Source organism: Rhineura floridana, chromosome 3 (genome assembly GCF_030035675.1).
Source record: "Rhineura floridana isolate rRhiFlo1 chromosome 3, rRhiFlo1.hap2, whole genome shotgun sequence".
NCBI classification, from domain to species: Eukaryota; Metazoa; Chordata; class Lepidosauria; order Squamata; family Rhineuridae; genus Rhineura; species Rhineura floridana.
The window spans coordinates 125180005-125199951 of record NC_084482.1 but is presented as its reverse complement, the minus strand read 5'-3'; the positions used below and the strand labels follow the sequence as shown (position 1 = coordinate 125199951).

Genomic DNA, 19947 nt, shown 5'->3' with positions numbered 1-19947 from the left:
CTGAACTGGGTGGGAACTCTCTCCTGCATGCATGGTTGTATGACTTGTAGTTCCCAAAGCATGTTTTAGAGTGGGAACCCTCAGTTCCTTCTATACTTTCTACATTGCTTGTTGTGCACATATCCATTTCATGTTTCCACAAGAAAATCCATGCCAGGCAGCATGCAGTGGCATCTCATTAAGGACACTCTCCCCTTTTCTCAGTGAATTGTGTTTCATGGCCCACAGTAGATTTTGGAGTGGTCACCCCAAATTACATATTTTTCTCTAACTACTCTTATTTTAGTTCTACATAGATGCCCTTATGAGTGCCCTGCACCCAGCATAAGCTATGGGCCAGGTGGGAAGTACTGGCATCTTGCAGAGGATACCCTCCCCCTACCTGGGATGTATGATTTGTCCTGGCAGTGCAGATTTTGGAGTGGGCATCCCCAATTACTTTTTTTCTGCATGTTTTTGTCTATTTTGGTTGTGCACAGATGCCATTATACGTGCCCTGCACCCAACAGAAGCTCTGGGCCAGACTGGAAGCAATGGCATCTCATAGAGGACACCCTCCCCTTTCCTGGGGTGTATGATTTGTCTTGGCCCAGAGCAGATTTTGGGGTGGGCATCTGTTATTTTTTTCTGCATGTTTTTGTCTATTTTTGTTGTGCTTCGATGCCCTTATCCGTGCCCTGCACCCAGCAGAAGCTCTGGGCCAGACGGGAAGCAATGGCATCTCATAGAGGACACCCTCTCCTGAGGTGTATGATTTGTCCTGGCCCAGAGCAGATTTTGGGGTGGGCACCCTCAGTTACTTATTTTTTATGATTTTATGACATCATTATGCATTTATGAGCATTTCAGAAGCCTGATTGAATAAATTTATTATTATTTGTGACAGGGAGAGTGCCCAGATTGCAGATATATGATACAGGGTACTCCAGCATTCATTTTGGGGTTCAGAGACATGCTAACTTTCCTTTGGAGTTGCTGTAACTGTTAACGTTTCTTCTCTAGTGTTTTGAACTTTCAAGCAAATAGGAACTGGGAACTAGAAACCAACTTCAGCGTCGTTGTCTTTTTTCAGAAATAGGAGTTCCCCTCTCAGGGATGGCCAGCCTGTTGCACAAAGTGAAACGGCTGTCTGAGGCAGGTAATTGGTGTCATGAAAGGACAGCAAATTGTTACTCATTTATTTATTTACTCTCCCCAGGGAGAGGCCACTTATGGAGTTTTCAGCTTCAGGTGCCAAAACAGCTGGCTGGTCTTCAGTACTCCTGAGGCCAGGCGAGGGGGGAGAGCACCATTTGCTGTTCCTCCTCAAGCAGCAAAACTCCCTTTTTCTTTGCCCTTCTGTAAAGCAGATTGTGGGTGACGGCTATTTTGAACTGGAAGAGGGTAGGAGAGGAAAGTGTTAAACAGTATCTCTGCGCCAGCTTCCAATTAGACTTACTAGCCTGCCTCAGGGTGTGATTTAAAGTGCAGCAGAGTGACAAACTTTACCCAACCCTGTGGAACGTTCAACGTCATACTCCACGTAGCAAACAAGTTTTACGCGTCTATGCAGCACAAGTCTCCCCATCGTAATGTCTGAAATGAAAATGGGTCTACAAATACACAACAAACTTGGTAACGTCTTTAAGGTGCCATAAGACCAAGGGGGAGTCTTATGGCACCTTAAAGCCGTTGGGGGTGCACCAGACTAACACGGACACCCCTCTGGAAACTAAATTCACACGGATACATGCCGGGGAACTGAGGCAATTACGGCTCCCTGGAAGGCACCGTGGCGTTTACAGACACGCGCCCTTCCCTTGCAGACATGAGGGTACCCTACAGTACGGTGCTTAGCTCAGCGCCAGGCCGCCGGCAAAAAGGGCGGAATGGGCCATGATGAGCTGCGTCCTGTTCCATTGAAAAGTCGCCCAATCTCCACCCTGAGCAACCACAACCACCAGCGCTGCCTATCTGGAAACAGATTAGGGTGCAGCGGCTTTTTTGGGTCAAAGAGGGAGACTCTAAGGGCATCTGAATCCGTTCGCCACGGGCAGAGCTTCTCTTCCTAGAAATCAGCGCTCACGATGGCGCCTGCCTTGCGCGAGGGACAGGTTTACAAGTACGACGCTGGGATGCGACCCAAAGGCGGCAACATGCTGCTGCGGAGGCGGCCAGTCAGGAGGAGGAGGAGGAGGGAGAGAGCTGCCTTGGTCCCGCCCGTTGGGTTGTGTCCCCGCCCGATCCTATCCGGAGTTCTGCCTCCTCCTTTCCTAGGAGCTTCCCGGCCAGGTGCGTACTACTCTGCCCAGAGTTCAGAGAGTCCGCGACGACGGCTACGGTGGGCGGGTGAGTCCTTGGCTACGGGTGCGTCGAGAAGGGTCTATATGGGGCCCCCACAAAAAGGAGCTTCAAGGGTCCTCAGCCTGGCGGTGGGCAGCACTAGCCGTAGCAGGGGCTTCTTGCTACACTCGATCAATAATTTCCTAGAATTCCGAGTCTAGAAGCAGGGGGCGAGATCTCGATCAGGATCTGGGCGCTTGACATGAGCTTAAACGTCTAGATGATCTGGTCTCGACAGTGTTCTCTGCCGCCAAGGATGGGATAGAACTTTTCAGCCTGTGTCAGCTGTTGCCCAAGGCGCTTGGGAAGATAGAGCAAAGGCAGCAGCACCCTTGTCTACCAACTTCCGTTTCATTATTTTCGTGAGAAGGCCTCTCCGGAGTCACTGATTAGTCCCAGGGTTGACGGCTGAATTTTGCACTTTGGAACAGGGCGCCGTATAACCATTGCCCACGACTACCACACATTTCATGTTTAAAATGTACCCTTTATATGGGTTATGTGTGCACAGGAAAATGTAATGTTTGGTACTTTCACTGCTTCAGGCAGCAAGAAACTATAATCTGGCACTCTCCTGAATCATGTGCGTCAAGGGATGCTGGCTTTTCTGATTTAAATCTGAAAGTGGTTTTACTGTGTTTTTTGGAGCTGTGGTTTTTTTTGGGAGGTGGGGTTATAACTAATATTTATGGCAACTGTCTTGATCATAAGACTGAAAGGTGAGGCAAAAATGTTTAATAAATAAAACATGTCTGCCTATGTGAGTTATGCAGGTACACTTGCCAGAGAGTTTGGATTGGCTGGGGTTTCCCAATGAGGGTACACTCCTGTGGCAAATGTGGACTTGCTGCCTTCGGTGTAATGTTTGAAGCCATCCCTCTCTTAAATTCCTCCTCCTTTTTTGTTGTGCTCCGGAGAAAGAAACACACTAGGTAATTTGGGTTATAGGCCATGGTCCGCTTATTTGAGAGCAAGCTTCCTTGTACTCCGTGCCATTGCTAGGCAAGCCTGCATAGAACCAGGTGATAAGACCCTTGAGGTTAATGGGAATATATCTACAGAAGGAGTAGGCACTGTGTATCTGGGTGTTCCGTTTTTACATGTTAGCCACACCCAGGAGCACGCATTTGCACAGATGTGGGCATTCCCTCTATTGGATCCATGCTCGTGTATGCAGTCAGTGCATTTCCATAAGTAATATTAAGAATGTCTGTTATCCTGATCATTTAATGCATCATTTGTTATTTCAAGATAAAAAAACAGAAGGGAGCCAATGTAGTAACACAGAAAGCTTCCTTATCCAAGTCAGTCCATTGGTCCATCCATTGTCTACAATTATGGCAGCAGCTCTCCAGGATGTCAGGCAGAAGACATTCCCAGCCCTACTTGGATATGCCAGGGATTGAACCTGGGATCTTCTGCACACAAAGCAGATGCTCAGCCACTAAGCTATGGTCCTTCCCATTTGGCAGTCAATTTCCCTATTTTGTTGTTGTTATGTGCCTTCAAGTCGATTACAACTTATGGAGACCCTATGAATCATCGACCTCCAGTAGCATCTGTCGTGAACCACCCTGTTCAGATCTTGTAAGTTCAGGTCTGTGGCTTCCTTTATGGAATCAATTCACCTCTTGTTTGGTCTTCCTCTTTTTCTACTCCCTTCTGTTTTCCCCAGCATTATTGTCTTTTCTAGTGAATCATGTCTTCTCGTGGTGTGTCCAAAGTATGATAACCTCAGTTTCATCATTTTAGCTTCTAATGATAGTTCTGGTTTAATTTGTTCTAACACCCAGTTATTTGTCTTTTTCGCAGTCCATGGTATCTGCAAAGCTCTCCTCCAACACCACATTTCAAACGAGTTGATTTTTCTCTTATCCCCTTTTTTCACTGTCCAACTTTCACATCCATACATAGAGATCGGGAATACCATGGTCTGAATGATCCTGACCTTAGTGTTCAGTGATGCATCTTTGCATTTGAGGACCTATTTCCCTATTTCCAGACAATTTAAAATTTATTGTAAATACTAACTAATATAGGGCTTATATTCCGTTTATAATTTGGTATAAAAGAGGATTTCTCCTCTTTATAGTACTGTTAAACAAGCACATTGGGATTTGTTTCTTGGATTCTCCTTTTTTATCTTGTTTTTAGCTGATTTTTATGCTGTTTATGTTGTATGGATTTGTAGTCACTTTGGGACATTTTCTTTTTAGGAAGTGTTGAAATTGTTGTTAATGGGAAAGAAGTGATAGTTTTCTTTTAATTCATGAGGCTTTCACCCATGAACCAAGCTACAGACCAGGTTTGGGGGAACTTTTTGCCTTCCAGATGTTGCTGAACTATAACTCCCATTGGCCGTAACAAGCATGACTGAAGGCCAGGGATGAAGAGAGTTGTAGCTCAGCAACATCTGGAGGGCAAATATTCCCCCCACCTGCCCCTAGACCCGTAAGTGTCTGGATAAAAGATCAAATCAAAAGCAACAAGCCTGAAATTAGGACACAGATGCAGAAGATGTGATGATGGTCACCAAACTAAGGCTGTAATCCAATACATGTCTACTCAGAAGTAAGCTCCATTAGGCTTAATGGGACTTATTCCCAGGTAAGTATGTATTGGATTGCAGCCTAAAATGGTTTTAAAAGGGGATTGGACAAATTAATGGGGGGAAAGGCTATCAGTGGCTACTAGTTGCCATGTCTGTATGCTACCTCCAGGATCAGAGAAAGCATGCCTCTGAATATTATTTGGTGGGGAACAACAGCAGGAGAGGGCCATTAACTTCAGCTCCTGCTCGCTGGCTCTTCCCAGAGGCCTCTGGTTGGCCCCTGTGAGAAGCAGGATGCTGGACTAGATAGACCTGTGGTCTGATCCAGCAAGGCTCTTCTTATGTTTTGAGGATGGGCAGACTGTGGCAAAGGTGCAGTTGTGTGAAGCAATTGCTTCATCTATATTTGAGTCCTATTACTCAAAGGCTGTTTGCTGCTTCCTTTCTTCCACACACCACACACATAATTGCATGTGTTTGTGTGCACGTGCACACGTATCTGCTGCCTGTCTTTTGCTCTCTCTTTTCGACACTGCTAAGCAGCTGGCGTTTATGGGCATGAGAAGATAGAACCAAGGGAGGATGGAAAACATAAAGAAAGTCGTAGCTGGCTGCATGTACATGACCCTTTGACTATTGTTTTAGTAGCAATAGAAATCTTGTTTAAGAGAGACCAAGTAGAAAGGATGTTATCATAATACCGAGATAACATTTTCTTAGGCTGTTGAGGCAAACACAGAATAGCATCCCTTATCTACTCTCCCAAGTTATTTGTAAGGCAGTTCTCAGGTGATGTGTCCAGTGTCTGTGTACTTGCATACTAGAGGAGTGTTTCAGAGAAAAATGACCATGGAGCTTCAGGAAATTTTGGCTAGATTTTAAAAAAAAATTTAGTTATAACATAAGCTGAATTTTCATTCTGTTCTCATTTACAATCCATTCAATTTTTATTATTTTAAATCTTTAGATCTATGCACAACTAAGCTACAAGGTACAGCAGTGTCACGTAGCCCAGATTACTTCTGTTCTGTGTCTCATTTGGTATATTGATTACTTCCAGCAATAAGCTAATAATGAGCCTGTTGCAAAGGGCCAGACTCGGTTAGTTTATTTCTCAAACAAAATTAGTCCATTATTCTCTTCCTTTGTCCAAGTGAATGCAGGAAACCTGCACATTTTTTCCTTTGCTAAGATAGCCATATAGCTTTTGTCAACTGGTAACATTAGGAGTCCTGGATGAAGGGGTTTTCCTGCACCTCCAATGCAGTAGTTTATCACCAGTATTGGAGTACAGAAGCAATAGCTTTAGGATAGTACAACTTTATGAGAAGTACTCTTTCCTTGTATGGATTGGGTAGGGATACTCTTTCAATATCAGGCATGCTGCTTCCTACACCTGCATGGATCATGCAGAAGTATGATGGATCTTGCAAGCCTGAGATATGATAAACCTCTATGCAGAAAAGCCTTTGGAGAGGATTCCTTCACATGAGGAGACCCAAGCCTGTTTTATTGTGCAGTGTATGAAAGCTTATGCCATAATAAATTTGTTAGTCTTTAAGGTGCCATGGGGATCTGTTGTGTTTGTTGCAACTAGTGCCACTGACACATGGGTAAAAAGGTCCATTTCTACTGGAGTTAGCAGGGCCCCCAAAACTCTTAGCTTTTATTTGAAAAAGTAAGTTTCTAAGTGCTCTGGATCAAAAGTTCTACACCAAAAAGTGAGCTGCCCCCTTCCTGCAACTTCTGTGAAATGAGCTAGCAGGCTGCTTCAATCTCTGCCCTTTCAGGTTTTTAGCCAATTAGTGAAGTCAGAGTTGTGATTGACAAGGGATTTGTTGAACACCAGACAATAGCTAGATATCCTTTTAAGTCCTGAAAAGAATTGCCTTTTCCTGCTTCCCTCTGCATATTGGTTAATGGTATGAGTGTGCACGTTTCATGAGCTAAGTAAGCTTATAGCTTTCAACAGCAGCACATGTGCCTGCCTGTCCATCTTTCTCTCTCTGTACACATCCAGCATGAGGTCCAGAACAGAAGATCAAAGAAGCACATACAACGCAGCAGGATCTTGGTAGGCATACACAGTAAATATTTTCAGTGAGGAAGAATAATAAAAGTGTACATGCAGATTTTTTTTAATTATTTGCAAAAAAATTGCATATTATGCATTTTTTCTATGAAATAATTTTTGAACAGAAATAAAGTGTACATGCAACTTATGATGCCATTTCAGTGTGTCATAGTTCTCTAAATATAAGAAGTCATAGAAGTTTACATTTTCCTGGGCTGCTAATTTATTTATCTGATTCATAGCCTGTTTTGAAAACTTTCTCAACATGAGACTTTTATCCTGTACTCACTTTTCTGGGAGTAAAGCTGCAATGCTACTCCTGCATATCTAGGACTCTGGGAGTAAACTCCATTGAAGTCAATAGGACTTTTGAGCTGACATGGTTAGAATTGTGCTGTAAGTCAATGGGACTTCTCAGTAGGTTTGTGTTGTTAATCTCTCTTTCCTCTCTCCCCTCAATCCTATTTTTGAAGCAATTAGGCAGGCCTTACTAAGGTGTCACTACTGTTGTTTGGCAGGAAACTAATACTGATTTTTTAAAAAAAGTTCTGCAGTGACCAACTGGTTTTGACAATAAATTATCACATCTCCAGTGTATGTGTGTGTATGGAGTTTTTCCAACAATTCTGTGAGGTAGGTTAGGCTGAGATTTGGTTAAGTGAAGATGCACATGCTTAGAGTAAATTGTTTTGTTGGCAAGTTGTTTTGTTGGTATTTTGCTGTATAATATCAGAACCGTGGAATATTGCCATTAAAGCAATGGGGGTGGCTTTGTGCATGCTTTCCCCCCTCACTGCATGGTCTATGAACAGGATATATTTTCATCTCACTTTTCTTCCTGGGTCCTCCCTCTCCCTTTAATCTTTGCAACAATCCTGTGGAGTAGGTTAGGTTGAGAGTTGGTTCAGTCACCAGTGTTGTGAAGCTGTGCATAGTTCGAGTATTTTTTCCTGTTGTTATTATCAAGCATTCAAAATAACTGTTCATATTGGTAATATATGTATCTAAGCAGCAGCCAGGAGACGGGTGGGTGGGAACGTAGGAAGCTGAATCTACATACAGTGTACCGGGCCCAGGGAATCTTGTTGGCTGGCACCCCTGGTTGCAACTCCTCTTGAAATTGTTAAAACATCTTGCTCTATCAAATGCTCAGTATTATTGCTATAGTATCATTCATTCATATTTTATCTCCTTTTTTCAGCTATAATGCGATGGTAGACTATTCTAGATGGATTTTGGACCCACACAGAACTGACAATCTAAGGTAGCATCTGAAGTCTGGGACTCTGCAATATTGCTACCTCCCTAGAATGGGTATATCATTTTTGTTTTGCCTCTCACTGGGATTATTGCCCACAATAATCATTGTGAAGGCATGGCAATGTCCACGTATTTCCTATAACTTAACTAGAGATTATACAGTGAAATATAACTTATCTAGATTCATTGCTGAGAGTTCAATCCAGAACATAGTCACCTATGAGCCTGCTGATGCTATCTTTGTTGCAGTTCGGAACAAGATCTACGTGCTGAACTCAAAAATGGAAATTCTATCTACCATTGTGACTGGTCCTTGGGGTAGTCCTCAGTGTGAGATCTGTGCCAGTTGCTCATTGAAAGGGCCAATGAATGCTGAAGATACAGACAACAAAGTTTTGGTGATGGATCCTTATGTATTTTGGCTTTATAGTTGTGGGAGTTCTCAACATGGAGTCTGTTTCAAGCATGACATTGAAGTGCAGGACAATAATGTTTCAATTAACACCTTGTGCCTGTATTCGGCTAATGTTAACAAGCCTTCTGAGTGTCCAGACTGTGTGGCCAGTCCTTTAGGCACTAGAGCTGTAGTTGTTCAACAGTCATCTGCTCTATACTTTTACATCGCATCTACCATTAACAGAAGCATTGCAGAGGCATACAGCCCCAAATCAGTGTCTATACGGAGACTCAAGGGTACCTTGGATGGGTTTTCCTATCCTTTCCACTCCTTAACTGTGCTACCTGAGTATCAAGACACATACCCCATTGACTATGTGTATTCCTTTAACGACCAGCACTTTGTATATTTCCTGACAGTCCAAAGAGAAAGTCCCAGCTCCAAAGTGTACCACACTAGGATAGTACGACTCAGTACTGAGGAAACTGAAGTGTACAAGTACCGTGAGCTGAACTTGGACTGCCACTTTGACACCAAGCGGAAGAGGAGTCTTGGGGAAAAACCCAAGAATGTGGTTTTTAATATTCTGCAAGCAGCTCATGCTACTAAGCCTGGCTCAAACCTGGCTCCTGAAATCAGTGTCAGTGACACACAAGTGGTTCTCTTTGGTGTGTTTGCTGAAAGTGAGGCAGAGAGCATGGTACCAAAGAAGAACTCGGCAGTTTGTGCTTTTCCTGTGAGCGCGATCAATAAGGCTATCGATAAAGGGATGGAGAAATGCTGCAGTTTGAGCATCAATGACCTTATGTTTCGAGGACTGACATTTTATCAGGGTACCGAGTATTGTCCACATAATGTAAGTTCCCAGCAAGCATTTCCTCTCTTCTTGCATGCAAGGGTATGTGTGTGTGTGTGACTTCAGAGGTGTTTCTTAGGACTGATTGAAAGTAGTTGTTATTAATCACTTATATATTGTATACTTTAACATACAAAGTGTTTACAGGCTTTTATTCACCTTCAAAACTATCCTTTGAGGTAGGTCATTCTAAGTTCCATTTTAAAGATGGGAAATGACAAAACTGTGAACTGAGGCCTCATGAGGATTTTGTATATACCAGAGCCTCAGAGCAGACTTCGCAGGCAGAAGCCAATGGTAGCAAGGTTACCTGGGTGGTTAGTAGCATAGCCCAGCACTTTGGAACCTTACTTTCTGGGGCAAATTTGGCCTTTGCCAGCAGGGTATACCCTTGCTCAGCAAGTGAAGGGAACAAAAAAACCACCATAATCACTCAAGCTATGGCAAGGTTAATGAAACAAGACACAGGCCAAAGGAGAGTTCCTGCACTTGCTTTTAGAGAAGGGAGAGTACAAGCTTCTTTTAAGCAACAGAAGACTAGTGGCAGGAGAGAATCAGAAGTAGCTTTATTTATAAAAATATTTGTATACGGCTATTCATAAAAAACCCCAAAGTGATTTACAGCAATCATATAGATATATACATATGCACTAAAACCAGGTAAAATTTATACTCTGAAATCATTGAGTAACTATTGCAGAAAGGTATCTTCTCAATTGCCTGCATAAACCGCAGCAGCATAAAAAAGTTTTCATCAGGTGTTTAAAAGTCAAAACAGAAGGTGCCTCCTGATTGGTTAAACTTCACACTGTTTTCTCTGCTGGAGAGTGGGGAAGGACTGCTCCAGAACTAGGTAGAGCCAGCAGAGCTCAAAAGGTGCTTCATTCTTCTTTATTGGACTCAGTGGAGGTTGCTCCTTCTGCCCTCCATGGCAGGGCTATCAGTATCTTTCCAGAGGTGCTGTCAGAGTGTCTACCCTGTACTTCTCCAGAAAGATGAAAGAAGAAAGAGACTTAATTTTCAGCTGATTGGAAGTCTTTTTATTTCCTGTTTTTCCTTCCATAAGTTGCCATTTGTTCTCTTTTGTGAAGCAGGATGGATACAATGAGGTAGGTTTGTTCCTCATATTCATAAACTGAACAAACCGTGTGTTCGGTTTTGCTCCCTTCAAGTGAAATGCTTTAGCTATCCCTGGGGCATTAGGTGGGGATCGGGTGGATCTTGCCAGCTGTAAGCATGGCAGATGTGGGTTTTGAACATAAGTGCAAGTCCAGCACTGTAGCCACCAGGCCTCACTTGTTAACTGAGATAAACTGACACTTCAGTTCATCTCTGGATGACCTTTGGTGTTCTTTGTCTTTAGCTCCATTCATCTCTGCCCTCTTCTTTTAATCATTTCTTCAGGCCTTAATGCTAGGACTCTATTTCATGAAACTTGTGGGTGCTGTCAAATATGGCACTCTGTATTTTATTTGCTTATTAAATTTCTAGGCAAACAAAGTAGTAAAACAATACAATTAAACTAAAATAAAACAATAAATTAATACATTTTAAAACAATAAGAATATCTAACTACATTAAGATCATTTTAAGAATATTACATACCTTCGCAGGTAGTAATTTCAAGGTTGCTAGGAACAATATATTTTAGTCAGCAAATGTTTCTCGCTCTTAACATGTTGGAACACTTATGCTGTGCCATGATATCCTGTTGTACATTCCCCACCCAGGCTAATAACAGTCAATGAAATGGTGAGGGAAGGAGGAAATGCACAGTTTGCTATCATTATGATACAGGAATGGTTCCTACTTTATTACAGCAAGGCTGGCTAATCTTTGGCTCTCCAGGTGTTGCTGGAATACAGTTCCTAACATCCTTGACCCTGGCCATCTGTCATGCTGACTGGGGCTGATGGGAGTTGGAGTCCATCAATATCTGGAGGGCCACAGATTGGCCCATCCCTACATTACAGGGATGATGGGGAGAACTTGAATCTGGGTTGCCATTTATAGCAGCACCTTCATGTTGTGAGTAAAGTACAATATAGTTCCTGTCTCATTCGTCTTGGCTTGGAAGAACTAATCAAACCCTGTATGTTTAGTTTGTGAGTGCTTATACAGATTACTTAAATATCTAGAATAGATTTTTAACCTTTAATAATAATCTCACTTAGTATGATAATTTTTCATTAAAATCAAAAGACCTCTGTTTAATTACAGTAATAATATGAAGTGGGCACTAATCCATGAAATCTTATACTATAACAAATCTGTTAGTCTGTAAGATTCCACAATAATAAAATAATAATAATAAATTTAATTTCTGTGTCGCCTATCTGGCCAATGGCCACTCTAGGCGGCGTACAAGGCAGTTAAAACACCATATGATAAAATACAATGGTACAATATAAAAACAGTATAAAAACAATACAGCAGCAGACAATAACATTAAAACAGGGTAGGAGGCATTTCAATCTCAGTAATTAACCCTCCCCGGAAATCCCAAAGGCCTCTTTGTTGTTTTAGCTGCAACATACTCACATGGCTACCCATCTGGAAGTTATTAGATACATTAATAGCTCCTTTGGGAATACTTCATAATATCAGACCAGAGTTTTAAATGTATAGTCTGAGATTATCTAGTACTTAATTTTCATGAATTAATAGGAATTACTGCTCATCATTTATTTATTTATCAGAATGGCTACAAGACATTCAAATAGTAGGCAAGAAGATACTTGGAGAAATGGAGGATGGGGTGCATAGCAAGCATCATGAGAGGGCATGTTGTTCTTAGACAACAGCAGCAAAAAGAAGTGAAGGTGGAAGAACTACAGCATGTGGTAGCAGAAGAGGAGACTACTTTGGAGAGGAACAATGAAGTGGAGGAAACTCTGTGGGTCCTCACCAAAGACTTCTGAGGAAGCTTAGCAGTCATGGAATAAGAGGAGAGGTCCTCTTGTGGATAAGGAATTGGTTAAGAAGCAGAAAGTAGGAATAAATGGACAGTTCTCCCAGTGGAGGGCTGTAGAAAGTGGAGTCCCTCAAGGATCGGTATTGGGACCTGTACTTTTCAACTTGTTCATTAATGACCTAGAATTAGGACCGAGCAGTGAAGTGGCCAAGTTTGCTGACGATACTAAATTGTTCATGGTTGTTAAAACAAAAAGGGATTGCGACCTCTCCAAACTGAGTGAACGGGCGGAAAAATGGCAAATGCAATTCAATATAAACAAGTATAAAATTATGCATATTGGAGCAAAAAATCTGAATTTCACATATACGCTCATGGGGTCTGAACTGGCGGTGACCGACCAGGAGAGAGACCTCGGGGTTGTAGTGGACAGCACGATGAAAATGTCGACCCCGTGTGCGGCAGCTGTGAAAAAGGCAAATTCCATGCTAGCGATAATTAGGAAAGGTATTGAAAATAAAACAGCCGATATCATAATGCTGTTGTATAAATCTATGGTGCGGCCGCATTTGGAATACTGTGTACAATTCTGGTCGCCTCATCTCAAAAAGGATATTATAGAGTTGGAAAAGGTTCAGAAGAGGGCAACTAGAATGATCAAGGGGATGGAGCGACTCCCTTACGAGGAAAGGTTGCAGCATTTGGGGCTTTTTAGTTTAGAGAAAAGGTGGGTCAGAGGAGGCATGATAGAAGTGTATAAAATTATGCATGGCATTGAGAAAGTGGATAGAGAAAATTTTTCTCCCTCTCATAATACTAGAACTCGTGGACATTCAAAGAAACTGAACGTTGGAAGATTCAGGACAGGCAAAAGGAAGTACTTCTTTACTCAGCGCATAGTTAAACTATGGAATTTGCTCCCACAAGACGCAGTAATGGCCACCAGCTTGGATGGCTTTAAAAGAAGATTAGACAAATTCATGGAGGACAGGGCTATCAATGGCTACTAGCCATGATGCTGTGCTCTGCCACCCTAGTCAGAGGCAGTATGCTTCTGAAAACCAGTTGCCGGAAGCCTCAGGAAGGCGAGAGTATTCTTGCACTCGGGTCCTGCTTGCGGGCTTCTCCCAGGCACCTGGTTGGCCACTGTGAGAACAGGATGCTGGTCTAGATGGGCCACTGGCCTGATCCAGCAGGCTCTTCTATGTTCTTATGTCTGCACGCCCATCACACACCCCACTGTCTATTTTCCTAATGATCAAATTGCCCACTACAAGGATCCCTCCACCCTACAGAGATATATCCTCGGCACAAGAGGATAGCTGCTCATCCCTCAAGGAATGGGTCCCTTCTAAGGGATCGTTTCCCTCTTCCTCGGCTGGATGCTCTCCTTCCCCGAGACCATCGTTCTCCATGATAGCAGAAGAGCTATCATCCTTGGAGTGGGACACAGCTATAACGTCCCTGAAGGCCTTCTCCACACACCTCTCTGCCTCTCTGAGCTTTTCCAGGTCAGCCACCTTGGTCTCAAGGAAATGAAGTCGTTCCCGGAGAGCCAGGAGCTCATTGCACCGAGAGCACACCCACGACTTCTGTCCAACAGGCAGATAGTCGTACATGCTGCAGACAGTGCAAAACACTGGAAAGCCCCCACACCCCTGCTGGCTTCTTACCTGCATAGTTTTGTTTAAGGTTTATTAAGTTAATGGGTTGGAAACTGTGGTTTAGTTGAGGTCAGGGAACAGACGGGCAGAGTGGGGTGCTAGGGTGCTCTGAATTTATGTGTGTGGCTGGTCCCTCCCAGCTACTGCTGCCAGCCAATGATGTGTTAATTGAGGCTGATGGCTCAACTGTCAACTGGGGCTTAACTCCTTAGGATTATCTCAGGCTTCCTTCCTTAGAGAGGGGGGGCTGTTTAAGGACTTTGACTAGTGGTACTAAGAAAGGTTAACTAGCTTTTACTCTATTTTTATTTTATTTGCTGACAACTTGCACAGGATCCCATTTCTTACCTCCCAGATTAAAAAGCAGAGAAATTCACTAATAGGCAAAAAACCTTGTGGTTTAAGAACGTACCTATAGCCAACACATATTTCTATCAAACTTTAAAAAGCAGTGGAATTGGGCAGCTATAGTGAATGCACCTGGGGAGCAGGAGACCTGACTTCCTCTCTGAGATATTGTACTGCCCTAGACATTTGGCAAAATGCAAACACAATTTGGGTTGATCTTTCACAGTCTGATCCACTTCCTTTGTCGCTTGGAAGAATTTGGTAACATGTGCCTCTGAACATATGGTGAGTGGTGGCAACACCTGCAATCAGTCCAAATAACACAAACAAGACATGTGCTGTGCCGATCTTATTTTAGCAGGGAGGAAGCAACAATATTAAAACAGTTCATATAGTTCAGATAGTCACTTTAAATATCTTTGATTTACTTTGCAATTTTAGTGACATTTCCTGTAGTAAATCATTTCATTTATAGTAAATCATTCTCTTTGCTTCTGTTTCTGTGAATATGTGAAGCACAGCAACTCTTTGCAAAAAAAGCTCCCCAAACAATTGTGGAATAATAGCACTGACTTCTGCAGAATAGTTTCCAGTGGACATGAGGAGTGTCTCAGTTTGCACAAGATAAAACAGGTGAAATATATTCTAGCAAAATGCTAGGTGTGCTCTATGCTTTTAATTGACTGTGCCCACCTTGCCTTAAATGAAGTGGTTTAAACATAGCAGGCTGAAAACATTCATCTTGGGCAGGCTAAGTTTGTTTTTTCCAACAGCTGGAGTCATTCCTGAAGTAGCAACATATTGTAATCAGTCTGATTTTACATCAAACTACAGTTTCAGATTCAACTGTTAATGCGCTCAAAATAGAAATAGAGCATAACCTCCAGTTTGAAACACAAAAAGACTGTCTTCACCATCATATGACATTGACCAATAAAAAGGCTTTGAAATTAATAAAAATAAATTTGGCACAGATTTCTAGGGTGAATAATGAGAAATATAATTTTCTAGATTAGATTCTCTATAGAAACAGTAGTAACACAGAAAAGAAGCAAAGTAAGAAGAACACCAACAAACATACAAAAATGTCATTCTCCATCTTTGGAGATGGCAGGTGTTGCTACCACTCCCCATATGCTCAGAGGCACATGTTAACAAATTCTTCCAAGCTACACAGGAAGTGGATTGGACTGTGAAAGAGGTTGCGGCCTCCAAGAGGTCTTCTGTATCTTTAAAAGTTGTGCAGGGGGAAGGGAGAATTCCACCTTGTGGTTTTTCTCATCACAGTGTTGCAAGAACACCTGCACTTGGCTGACTTTCTCTTCTCCTAAAGATACAGGATCAGTCTCAGGGCAGGAACCTGGCAACCCTTGGCTGTACTATCAGCCTAGGTCTTTGGACTTCTGGAAGTTGAAACAATTCTGGCATAGTATAAGCACGCTGAGCTGTGGCTTTTAGGCTAGAAAGTGAGTGGCGTTTACTTAAAGGCTTAGTGGTCAGGAGTGTAATTTCAACCCACTACAGAATACAAAGGGCACACGGTTATTGAAGTCCTTCCTGGATTAGCTGCTGTTTTCCTTGGGCTTTTTACCTGGAAATTCTGGATACATAAAGGAACTCAAATAAATAAATTCACCTGTACTATCTAAGCATCTGGCATTCGGCATCTGTTTTTGCAAGAGGCTTAAATTAGTTTTTGTCATCTCGACACCTGTGTTATAATATCCTGCAATTATGCCTGTTTAGGTGTTAATATTATGCAATCTTAGAAATAAGTGTGCTCAAACAAAACTTTTTAATATAGCATTGTGTTCCCTCTGCTGTTTTAGCCAGCCTTTGCCAACCTAGTGCCCTCCAGATGTTTTAGACTATAACTCCCATTAGCCCAGCCAACCTAGCTGGAGGGCACCAGGATGGCGAAGACTGTTACAGCCTTTCAGTGCCTACATGAAACCTGATGGAAACCTGCTTTGAATTTCTTGAAGGAAGAATGGACTATAAAATGGAATATAAAAAGTAAAATAATATATTTTATTTTACTGTGATTCAGGACTAAGATGCCCACTTCTCTGCCACTATTACTTCCTCAAGTAGCCGTCTAGTGGAGCTTTTCCGTATTGTCAGGAGTCTTAGATCTTTCGGAGGCCCGCTGTCAATTGTTTGCAAGGCACTTTGAGGATAAAATTGCTCTCCTCTGTAGCAATCTTGATGCCCCATCCACATCTGCTGTGGTCTGCAGTGAAGTGTCCAGTGCAATGTCTGCTGCAACTTCTTGGGACCAATTTCAGTTGATGTGGCCAGATGACATGGAGAAGGTGCTTGCAATGATGCAGCCAGCAATGTGTCCTCTCGACCTTTGCCCTTCTTGACTTATTAAAGCTCGCCGAGGGGGTTTAACCGAGTGGATCCAGGGTATGGTCAACACGTTGTTGCAGGAGGGAGTGGTTCCAGCCACCCAGAAAGAGACAGTGATCCGACTGCTCCTGAAAATCCCACCTTGGACCCATTGGTTTCTGACAACTACCGCCCAGTCTCAAATACTCCCTTTTTAAGGAAGGTGATTGAGAGGGTTGTGGTGCAGCTATTGCAAGTACCCTTAGATGAAACAGATTATCTTGACCCATTCCAATCCGGGTTCAGGCCTGGTTATGGAACTGAATCGGCCTTGGTCACCCTTGGTGACCTTTATCAGTAGAAGGACAAGGAGTGCGACCCTGTTATTCTTACTTGATCTCTTAGTGGCTTTTGATACCATTGACCATGGTATCCTTCTGGCCCGACTCAGTGAGATGGGTATCGAAGGCACTGTTTTACAGTGGTTCTGATCCTACCTCCAGAGTCATTTTCAGAGAACAGCATTGGGTGATTGTCTTTTGGCCCCTTGCGATTATGCCGTGGGGTGCCACAGGGTACCATCTTGTCCCCCATGCTGTTTAACATCTATTTGAAGTCCTTTGGAGCAGTCATCAGGAGATTTGGACTGAGGTGTCAGCAGTACACTAATGATACCCAGCTCTATTTCTCTGTAACATCTGAATCGGAAGAGGCCATGCAAGCACTGGACCAGTGCCTGGACATGGTAGTGAGCTGGCCAATAAACTGAGTCTGAATCCTAGCAAGAGGGAGGCATTGTGGGTTGGTGGTTCCCATGTTCAGATAATTGCCTGCTTTGGATGGGGTCGTACTCCCTCTGAAGGAGCAGATCTGTAGTCTGGGGGTCTCCTGGATCCATCTTTGTCACTAGAGGTCCAGGTGACCTCAGTGGCTAGGAGTGCCTTTTACCAGCTTCTGCTGATAAGACAGCTGCAGCTGTTTCTGGACCAGGATAGCCTGACTGTTGTCCATGTACTGGTAAAGTCCAGGCTGGATTACTGTAATGCGCTCTATGTGGGGCTGCCCTTGAGGTTGGTCCAGAAGCTGCATCTGGTGCAAAATGTGGTGGTGCGACTGCTCACTGGGGCAGAGTATTACCAACATGTCACATCACTGCTGAAAGAATTGCACTGGCTACCTATTAGCTACCAAGCTAAGTTCAAGGTTTTGGTTTTGGTGTACAAAGCCTGAGACCAGGATACCTGAAAGATAATAGAATCATAGAATAGTAGAGTTGGAAGGGGCCTATAAGGCCATCAAGTCCAACCCCCTGCTCAATGCAGGAATCCAAATCAAAGCATTCCTGACAGATGGCTGTCCAACTGTCTCTTGAATGCCTCCAGTGTCGGAGAGCCCACTACCTCTCTAGGTAATTGGTTCCATTGTGGTATGGCTCTAACAGTTAGGAGGATTTTCCAGATGTTCAGTCAAAATCTAGCTTCCTGCAACTTGAGCCCATTATTCCGTGTCCTGCACTCTGGGACACTTGAGAAGAGATCCCGGCCCTCCTCTGTGTGACAACCTTTCCTGTACTTGAAGAGTGCTATCATATCTCCCCTCAGTCTTCTCTTCTCTAGGCTAAACATGCCCAGTTCTTTTAGTCTCTCCTCATAGGGCTTTGTTTCCAGTCCCCTGATCATCCTTGTTGCCCTTCTCTGAACCTGTTTCAGTTTGTCTGCATCCTTCTTGAAGTGCAGAGACCAGAACTGGATGCAGTATTCAAGATGAGGCCTAACCAGTGCTGAATAGAGGGGAACTAATACTTCACGCGATTTAGAAACGTTACTTCTGTTAATGCAGCCTAATATAGCATTTGCCTTTTTTGCATCCACATCACACTGTTGGCTCATATTCAGCTTGTGATCAACAACAATTCCGAGATCCTTCTCACATGTCTATTGCTGAACCAAGTATCCCCAATCTTATACTTGTGCATTTGGTTTCTTTTTCCTAAGTGTAGAAGTTTGCATTTATCCCTGTTGAATTTCATTGGGTTGTTTTCTGACCAATGCTCCAGCCTGTCAAGGTCCCTTTGAATTTTCTTTCTGTCTTCCACGGTATTAGCTGTGCCTCCCAATTTTGTATCATCTGCAAATTTGATGAGCATGCCATGTACCTCCTCATCCAAGTCGTTAATAAAAATGTTGAAGAGCACTGGGCCCAGGACCAAGCCCTATGGTACCCCACTCGTTACTTCCACCCAGTTTGAGAAGGAACCATTGATAAGCACTCTTTGAGTATGATTCTGGAGCCATCTGTGGATCCACCTGATAGTTGTTCCATCCAACCCATATTTAGCTAGCTTGCTAATCAGAATATCATGGGGCACTTTGTCAAAAGCTTTGCTGAAGTCGAGATATATTATGTCCACAGCATTCCCACAGTCTACAAGGGAGGTTACCCAATCAAAAATCGAGATAAGATTAGTTTGGCAGGATTTGTTCTTCATAAATCCATGTTGGCTCCTAGTAATCGCTGCATTGTTTTCAAGGTGCTTACAGATTGACTGCTTTATAATCTGCTCCAGAGTTTTTCCAGGGATTAATGTTAGGCTGACTGGTCTGTAGTTCCCGTTTTCCTCCTTTTTGCCCTTTTTGAAGATAGGGACAACATTAGCTCTCCTCCAGTCATCTGGCACTTCACCAGTCCTCCATGATTTCACAAAGATGATAGACAGCGGTTCTGAGAGTTCTTCAGCTCGTTCCTTCACTACTCTAGGATGCAGTTTATCAGGCCCTGCTGATTTGAACTCGTTGAAAGTGATTAGGTATTCCTTGACCATTTGTCTATCAGTCTCAAGCTCCAATCCTGTCCCTTCTACTTCATGTTTCCTGGGAGGGTCATAAACCCTTTTTTGGGAGAAGACTGAGCCAAAGTAGGAATTGAGGACTTCTGCCTTTTGTTTGTCATCTGTTATCATTTTGCCATCCTCATAGAGTAGCTGTGCCACCATTTCTTTTCTCTGTCTTTTACTATGGACGTACCTGAAGAAACGTTTTTGTTGCTTTTAGCATTTCTCGCTAACCTCAGCTCATTCTCAGCTTTAGCCTTCCTGATGCCATCCCTGCAGTTCCATGATACCTGCCTGTACTCTTCCTTTGTGGCCTGGCCTTCTTTCCACTTCCTGTATGTGTCCTTTTTTGTTTTCAAGTCATCTCTAAGCTTTTTGTGAAACCACATTGGCTTGT

At 43.1% G+C, this 19947-nt stretch overlaps 1 protein-coding gene across 5 annotated transcripts in view; it reads left to right on the top strand.

Moving 5' to 3' along the window:
• The first annotated feature begins 2189 nt into the window (after nt 1-2189).
• Nucleotides 2190-19947, top strand: part of MST1R (macrophage stimulating 1 receptor) — a 92729-nt gene continuing 74971 nt past the window's right edge. For 2 of the 5 annotated variants that reach the window (XM_061617781.1, XM_061617778.1), the window contains exons 1-2: nt 2236-2328; nt 8149-9460. In XM_061617781.1, coding sequence (XP_061473765.1) covers nt 8258-9460 — 1203 coding nt within the window. In that variant the 5' untranslated portion in view covers nt 2236-2328; nt 8149-8257. Of the gene's footprint in view, nt 2329-3819; nt 3910-8148; nt 9461-19947 lie in introns of those variants that run through there. The other 3 variants (XM_061617779.1, XM_061617780.1, XM_061617782.1) reach the window with 3 other exon arrangements.